Source organism: Poecilia mexicana, unplaced genomic scaffold, assembly GCF_051168715.1.
Source record: "Poecilia mexicana isolate PSO_F unplaced genomic scaffold, ASM5116871v1 scaffold_5, whole genome shotgun sequence".
In the NCBI taxonomy this organism is placed as follows: domain Eukaryota; kingdom Metazoa; phylum Chordata; class Actinopteri; order Cyprinodontiformes; family Poeciliidae; genus Poecilia; species Poecilia mexicana.
Window position 1 is genome coordinate 1,589,659 of NW_028263374.1, and position 8,719 is coordinate 1,598,377.

Consider the following 8,719-nt stretch of genomic DNA (forward strand, 5'->3'; position numbering starts at 1 on the left):
GGCCAGTATAAGGGGCAGGTTAACTTCATTTGTCTCATGATTGGGCTGTAAAGCCTTGTGATTAACCTCAGTCACTGTTAAACTGTTTATGAAGCAAATAATGAAACGGCAGCAAAGTTCATCTTGTTGCTCCAGACTAACACCATTTGTTGGACAAAATGCAGGCAGTGACCCGTTTCTGATCAAACTATTATCCTGGTAAGCGGGTTAGCCCGGTTGAATTCCCTCACAAGAACGAGTTCACCTGACTGGGCCTGTTCAATCATCCAGTCTATGTGCTGCTGCTGCATCACCCTGCCTGAGGATTAATGAGATTTGTGATCTCCCTTCTCTGATTCTTCACACTCAGACGGTGTTGGTGGTTCATAAGATCACTGCAAAGCCTTTCACAGAGTAAAAACTTGTTTGCTGAGCTGAGACTGAAATATAACAACAATAACAAACCAAACCCGGTCTGGTCACCTCACCTCTTGTTATGTTACAACCACATTCTAATAATTACTTTGTAGGTCAGTCAGTTGTGAAGTGGACAGAAAAATTCTATGTGGTGTGCATTTCCATAGAATATTTCACATATTTCAAACTAAATATTTAGTTGGTAATCTAAATATTTAGCTCCAACTTAAATATGTGTTCTGAGTGAGTAAGCTAAGTTTACAAACTAAATATTAGCTTGAAATAAAATATTTAGCTCAGAGATAAATATGTAGTTTAAATCTAAATACTTAGCTACAAATTAATAGTCAAATTTTTACCATGTTATTCATGCATTTATAAATGTCACGTTCAAACTACAGTTTTAAATAGCAAGTTAAATATTTAATTTACCAGCTAAATATTTAACACAGCTAAATATTTAGATTGCTATGAAAGTATTTAGTTTTATACTTTGACATTTATAAATGAATAAATAATGTGAAAATATGACTTTGAAAAATGACCCCCATTTTCTCTCTTATGACAGAATACATAACCCAAATTATTGCTGTTCTCATTTGTGACTGTGTAACTTGACAAACAGCAAAACCCTTAGATTTATGATGCCATTTAGTTGTTGTATTTTATTTAGGGGAAGCAAAGTAAAGCATGCTGAATGCCATTACCCCCTTTTGGGTTATTAGTGGGGAAAAAATAATTAAAACAGTGTAATTTTCCTTCCACTTCAAAGTTATGCACTTCTTGGTGTTCTGTCAAATAAAATCTTAATAGTACAAATAGAATTTTTTTTGTTTTGCTTTAATGTAACAAAATGTGAAAAACCTAATGGGGCGAGCGTGTTCTGATCCTGGTGACTCAGTCCTGACCTCATTGTCGTGGTGCTGGTGGTGTGAGAACAGGTGGCAGGTCCAGTTTGATCTGGAGGACTCCAGCCCCCCCTCACCGTTTAGAGTAATGAAACCAGCAGCTACTGGCTGAGAACCACGGTGGCTGATGGGAAGAGCGTGGAGGTGAGTGGGAGGAACGGGGGGAGCTCTCATCATGTCTGAGGGGGATATCCCTTACTTCCGGGTGTTCCTCAGATGGGACTGGGCCGTAGCTACCACACACACTGAACATATGTTGTGCAGTTTTGAGCCAAGTGAGAGTGATGAACTCCTATATGCCTAAAAATAAGTGGAGCATTGTAAATAATAAATCTCTGGACTCCTGCGTCACTGCAACTACGAGTGAGTGCCCCGCTGGTACCTGTTGCTTTTAGCCTTGGTAATCCATAAAACAAATGGTTGGAACCTACAGAAACTACAGTGCCCATTATCCCAAAAATACACACGCCACATTACGTAACCTGTAATAGCTGGAAGTTTTCAGATCTAAGAGCATCACTCTGACTCTCATAACATGGTGCTTTGTTACGTAGGCTTCAACAAGCGCCACATCTAAATTCATCTAAGTATGTTTGGACTGTCTTCTACTCCAGCATGGTCATGTGACTTCTAAATTACATCTACACAGATGTTTGTTAAATTAACAGTGTCATGTAGGAGCCATATACCTTGTTTTCTTGTGTTTTTCTCCATTAGGGGGGACATTTTGTTTTGTGTATTGAGTATGTTGGAAGGGGGTGGGGCTACTTAAAGTAGAGTGTGATTCTGTTCAGGTTTTGACATTGTGAAGGAAATAAATAACTTTACCATAATGAATTGTGATTAAACACATGTAAAACCAAAGCCTACCAAGAACAACAGCAACCAGTAGCCTAATAGCAATTTAGATGCTACATAGTCATCTCATGTACAGTACTTAGAATAATTTAATGTGTTTTGTCAGATCTTCTAAATATTCCTCCAAAGGGACATCTTGTGGCTTTTGACAGGTTATTGAGCTTCAATAAAAACTCCGATTGTAATGTACACTTGATTGGGGAGTAAAATGTGTTTTAGAAACCAACAAGTAAAAAAAACACAAAGTCTCTAGGAACTAAGTGTGTTGATATGTTTAATGTTAAGTTTTTTAGGATAAGGTTTTGACAATATTGAGTACTGAAGAAAATGTGTTTATTTTAGTTCATTTGACCACCCCACATACAATGTTAATTAATGTTCTGTCCCTTGGCAAATTAATAAGTCTTAATTTTAAATCTCTTATATATTTGATTTATTGTTAACCAGCATAAACTGAATTGATTTGAATTGAATTAATAGAACCTGGGAAGGAAGCATTTCCTCCTAAGTCTCTTGAACAGAAGATGGATTTTCCTAAGAAGCCATTATAACTCCTTAGTTAGCAAAAGCATCGATCTGCCAGTCTGCATTCAGTTTCCATGGTAACCCAGTGTTATAATGAACAATTGATGATGGTGGTATTCTCCTCTACTTTTGCTTCTGGTTAGATCATGAATCATAGAATCAAGAAATCTCAGAATACACATCACTTTTTCCATCTGCATAGAGCGATGCTAGCTGTTAGCCTGTATGTAGCATTCAAACATGTTGCCATTTTGCTTGTCAGAAATAAAATAAAACTCCCACTAACGTCCATTATTGGGTGTATGTTTGCAGTTGTAAATAGTCCACCCTTTCTTTCAGGGAGCAAAAATGAGCATTAGATATATTTATTTATTATTAAGATCCATGTCTTAGATAGACACATTTTAAAGTTACATCTGAAAGCTGTGTTTGCACAAGGAATTTGTTTAACTGAGTATATCCTGAGGTATGTCCTAATAATGTTTCGTTTGCTTAAGGATAGAAAATATGTATTTAATCCTGACATATGATGATGATACTCAAAACACACTTGTTGTACGTTCCCCCATAGTACTTGAGTAATTTAGATTTTTTAAAGAAGGATGTCCTGATTCAGTCTTTAATGTAGCATTATTGACAGCAACTTTACAGACTGACAAAGGTTTTAGTTCCGATATGCTTAGCAACATGAACATTATCGCTAAGTAAAGCAGTGCTGCCATCTAGTGTTTGAACGACATCAGAATAAGTACAACTATGCAATAAAATGAATTATGTTTAATGGGTTCCAAAAAGCTTTTTTTCCTCCCACAAAGTTTAAAATGAAAATCTTTGTCTCTTTCAAAATTGTGTAAAACACTCTGATGTCTACTGCACCCTTTGTAAAATCTGCCAAACTTTAGATGACGGCTGGTTTGAAGCGTGTCACACAGCTGCAGTGATTAGTCCAGCTGACAGGGTGTTTTCTAAAGCCACGGCCAGGCAGGAAGCACTCAGGAATCTGGGCTGTGACATTTCTGGAAACGCTGCAGTGAAAGTCTGGTGTGAGTCTGTGATCCAAGGTCAAGCAAACATTTTCTCCCCATAATCCTCCTTATAAAACCAAACAAGTCCCACAGGAGTGGGGTCAACACTCTGTTTGCTTCAGCAGAAACCAGCCTCACTGCTCCGACTGCTGCTTCATTTCTGCAAGAGACTGCAGAGGTTCTTCATTACATACCTCACAACAGGCAAGATATGATTAACGGGATTTTATGTGACCGATCAACATAAAGTAGTACATAATTGAGAAGTGGAATGAAAAGCATTATTTCCACAAAGAAAATGGATTTTCAAAAAAAAAAGTAAAAATAAATAAAACAACATTGGGACATTGTACTCACTGCAGGATTTAATCCATGATGGTACAGTGTTACTATGAAAACTCTTGAGACAGTAGTCCCAGTTCTCTTCAGGTCATTTAGTAGGTCCTGTGCTGATCTCTCTGATACTCCATGAGGTCTAGTAGGACAGATCCATCATGGAGCCCCAGTCTAAGGGAGACTGACAGGCATCTGGATGTCCTTTGATTTTCTAATTGTCTCACCAACCTGTTTACCAATCATCGCCCATGCTGACCTTGTCCAGGTCTACACTTTGTCCCTGGTGTCCTTAGATAAGGGATTCCATTCTACTTACTTTTGACACAAATGGAACCCCTATTGAAAAACATGCCACGCCACCATCCTACCCACCACTTCTTGTTTTCGTTGTCTTTTCCGCCAGTAGCGACATCCAGTTGTTGATCATGTGACTGGTGTGATGTGAAAAAAGTATCTCCGTTGCAGTTTTGTGAAATGCACTAATTTTGATAAGGCTGGGGAAAAAAACACCTGATCCTAGCGCCAAAACATTTTATCGAAAAACGTGGGTTGTTTTTTTTTCTGTTATGCCAACTTATTTTCTTAATTCCAATTTGCTAAATTTTAAGGTTAAATGTGAGAGACAGAATTCTTACTGGTTGGTAAATGACCAAATTCTTATTTCGTGCAACAACAAATGCAAGGAAATTATTTGAAGATCAATGTGATTTTTACTTTTTTTTAGATTCTCTTTCACAAATACTTATTTTCTCCTCCAGGTCTTTATTTTATTTTCTCACGACAGAACAAAGTTTTCAAAGAGAAAAAAAAGATCCTACAAATATATTTTTATTAATCTGCTGGGTGACAAGCATTTTAGAACGAATAAGTAATTTATGACCTGTAGTTAAGAATGATCAATTTAATATTAGTAATCATATACTGAATGTGAAATATTCAGTATATGAATACAGTATTAGATGTGCTACATGCTGATAACATAACATTTGCTGTGTAGTTGCGTTGCAGTCTGGGAAAAATACAGAAAAAGTCCAAACTGGTAAAGGTCCAGATGAACTGAGTAACATTCCAACATTTTGAAAACCAAAAGAAGAGTTCATACAGAAGCTATTCATGTCCTCCCACATGCATTAACAGGAGCTAGCCCCCTCATGCGGCCACTCAGGTGAAATGCAGCATGCTGTCCTCACACTCCCTCGGCACGGTCACCTTGTAACTGTGGCATGCCAGTTTGTAATTGTTGCCATCATTGTTATCCCAGAAGTCCCATCCATTCACACGGTAGCAGATGGCAAACTCCAGGATGGCTCCTGGCTGCAAGATGAAGGGCGGGACAGGCAGACGAAATCTGAAAACATCCGTGCCTGGAGCTCCGCAGTCGCCAGGGTACCCACCTGATACCCACAAAGCTGATGTGTGTGTTTGCGTTCTCCAGTTGGTGAAAGAGTAGTGCACTTTGATCTCTTTCTGATAAGCTAAATTAAGTACATGTACGGTTCCTGTTATGCCTTGGTTTGAGCACATCACCCGCTCCAGAGAGACGTTGTTAGAGCAGACACGGTTCTGGAAGTTTGGCAGGCCTCCCGGGTGCTCAGGGAAACAGGGTCTGAAGTAAGGCATGTTCAGCTCAGGTGACTTTCCAAAAGTCAGTTCAGAGCTCATCAGCAGCCTAAACATCACATGTGGGGGTATCAGGGGGTCCTCCTGACATCTGAAGACTTTTACCTCCTCCAGATCAAGACCCAGTGCATCCACAAAGCGTACCTGGACCCTCCTAGGTTCTCTCTTCTTTCCTGAAGCCAAAGACAAAGACTGGGCCCTTTTCCTCTGGACAGAGGGATTGTCTGAAGGGGTTTGCTGCTGACCTCGTTCGCTCAGAGAGGCAGGTCTCGGAGATGGCGGACGGATCCGGACAGGGGCCTTTGGAGATGGAGGCTTTGGATTGTATATGTCTCGCAGTCTGATTGTTGTGGTCGGTCTGCTGGGACCAGTGATGACCGGTGCTTGGCTCCATTTCTTCTCACCAGCTGACCCAGGCATTTTTCACTGTAAATTCAACATAATAACAACAATAATCATTTAGACTATTGTTGCCTCATGCTAAATATGCTGAAGAAGAACCAGACCTTCCCAGTTGTGTCCTGTTGTTGAGCTGCTCTCTGCTGCGTGACCGTGTTGCTATCTTGCAGTTGCGTGGAACCCAGCTGGAGCTACCTGACAGCTAGGAGGAGATGACACCTGCAAGCACATATCTGAGAAGCCCTACAGGAGGTAGGGTGCAACACATTAGCAAAGTTCCCACGAAGCACCAAGAACAGAAGACCCCAAAGAAAGACCCGAGAAGCCTCGCAGTTTAGCAATAAATGCACCAGAGCTGACTCTAATGACATGAAGACAGACTGTAATCTGTGGCCCCTTCGTGTTTGAGCTCAGTGTTTGACATATAACATGAGACATGAACTCGGGTTCAGGTCTGTATATTAATAGCAACAGGGCAGTGAAGAGGCTTTTCTTGTTTATTTATAGCTACTGAAATCAAACAGCGTTAAAGGGTTGGAAGATTATTGCTTAACACTGTCATAAAAAAGGAAAAACTGGGACATAAGGATGTTTGTTTTGTAGGTGTTATTAAACAACGACCATAAGTTATAAGTTATTACATTCCAGATATCTAAAAACGAATTTTTACTAAACAACTGCATTTTTACTATCCCGAATGGTAATTTGACTTAATGTAATGTTTTGATTGTTGCATGATTTTGTGTTTTTGTGTTTGTTGTGATGTAAAGCACTTTGAAATGCCTTGAAATGTGCTAAAATTTGATTTGATTTTGATTTAATTTAAGATAATTACAAATATCTTAATTAAGTCATATGTCAAGTCATAAACCAGTTTCAGATGTTTGGAATGTAAGTGAAGCAGATATTATATTTAAGCGGGCTGTCAGAGCGCGCGCCCCATTGGCAGCTCTCGTTTTGTTGTCTTTGGAGACGCAACGTGACGTAATACCCCAATGAACATGGCGGAAAGTAGGAAGAGTAAGGCTGGCGTCGAGGAGGCTAACATTAAAAAGAAGCTTTGGAAACAAATTCAGCTAAATGTGCAAAGTTTGTAACATTTTCACAAAATCAAGCTCGCAGTAAACAACGTCAAATGAGGACAATGAAACTGGTGAGGCAAACCACTGTTCAGTTAAAACCTCTTCATCTCTAGGCCTCTTTTTGAGAAATATGGTTGAAAATACATGCCCAAAATGAATTGAATGTATCTCAAGAACTACAGAGTTTATTTTAATTGTTTTGGTATCAAAATAAAGGCAAGACTCTAGAGAATATGTTACAGCTCTAAAACCCACCCTGCCTGTTACTGAGGAAAGTGAATTAATATGATACACAGCAGAAATTAAGCAAAATATCTATTTCCGCCAAAAAAAAAACCAGTTCAATATATGAAGATTCCTTTCAAAGTATGTTTACTACATGTTTTGGATGTAGTAAACAACAGTACACAATCTGACCTTTTACTGTGCCAAGTTTCATGGAAAGAAAGTGCATCACATGAGTTTTAGAGAGGTACTACTTGATAAAAATCTAGGCGGACCTTCCAAATTAGCCATTTTGGCACAATTTGTGCCATTTGAACTTTCTCAGTTTTTTTTCTGTAGGTTCTGTTTCAATTATTTATTCTTATAGAATAAATGATTACTTGTCATAGATAAGTAATTACATCTAATAATTGTTTTTGGGGGTTCCTTTGAAAAAAAAATTTCCTCCTGGAGTCTCTAGTCTGCGCTCTGCGCTCTGCGCGTAAAACCATGCAGTTCTCAATACAGATATTCAAACTTACGCGGGGCGGTTTCTCGGGATCCCATTGGCCAATTTTGATGATTGACACGTCTTTCGAACCGTCAGAGCCAATAGAATCCGAGGGCGTTGACATTAATACGGAAACTAAAGCCATTCACCAATTAGAGGACGAGAAACGCATGTGACGTGCATTGACGGAGTTCGCCTCTACATTTTTATATGGAAGCCCAGGAGGCGGAAGAGGCTCTGGGCAGAGCCGAAAACAGTATGAGATGGACTTAGGGAAAATGGATTATCGAACCAAGTGGAAATATTTAGTCTAATAAGGATTATGACCACGAAACAGCAAAGGTAGGACTGAATTTATGTTTTTCGCTTCGTGAAATTAGCGATTTCTTTTTTTCTTCTTCAGCTGCTGGTTCAGTGAGTTTTGCACGTAGCGTGGTGATTCTGGTATTGTTGGAAACGGCAGAGCTTCGGCTTTACTCTGATTGATAGTTTGTGGGCTTTGGGAATAGTCGCTCTTTCACTGTTGCATTTTTTACCGCGTATGCCTCGTTAGCCTCGTTAGCATCTAATTACGTTTCGTTTTATCAAGCTACTTCGTGTTCAGGCTGGGTGTTGTTGATGTAGAAAATATTGTTTGTATCATTTAGAAGAGCTTTTTCCCGATCTGTGGATATGCAATATGCCTATATTGATAAATGTATAGCATGTTTTTTCAATCGATCTTGTTGCGGCAAGCGCAGAGGACCCAAATTTGGGTCCTCTCGCGACAAACAGGTTAAGTCAATGAATGGCGTGGGGGGGCATAACGTAATATTGCGTAATGTAAATATCTCTATGACAAGACGCCCAATAAAT

General features: G+C 39.3%; 1 protein-coding gene across 1 annotated transcript; it reads right to left on the minus strand.

Annotated features, from left to right (window-relative positions):
• Positions 1-4,860: 4,860 nt before the first annotated feature.
• Positions 4,861-6,453, minus strand: ppp1r3db (protein phosphatase 1, regulatory subunit 3Db). Its single transcript, XM_014999057.2, has 2 exons — positions 6,175-6,453; positions 4,861-6,094 (listed from the first exon to the last, which is right to left on the minus strand). Exon 2 carries the CDS (start codon positions 6,086-6,088, stop codon positions 5,210-5,212), a length of 879 nt encoding a protein of 292 aa, XP_014854543.1. The 5' UTR covers positions 6,089-6,094; positions 6,175-6,453; the 3' UTR covers positions 4,861-5,209.
• Positions 6,454-8,719: the final 2,266 nt, after the last annotated feature.

Coding starts and splice junctions, on each gene's coding strand:
- ppp1r3db (XM_014999057.2), bottom strand. CDS start 6,088: ATGCCTGGGTCAGCTGGTGAGAAGAAATGGAGCCAAGCACCGGTCATC.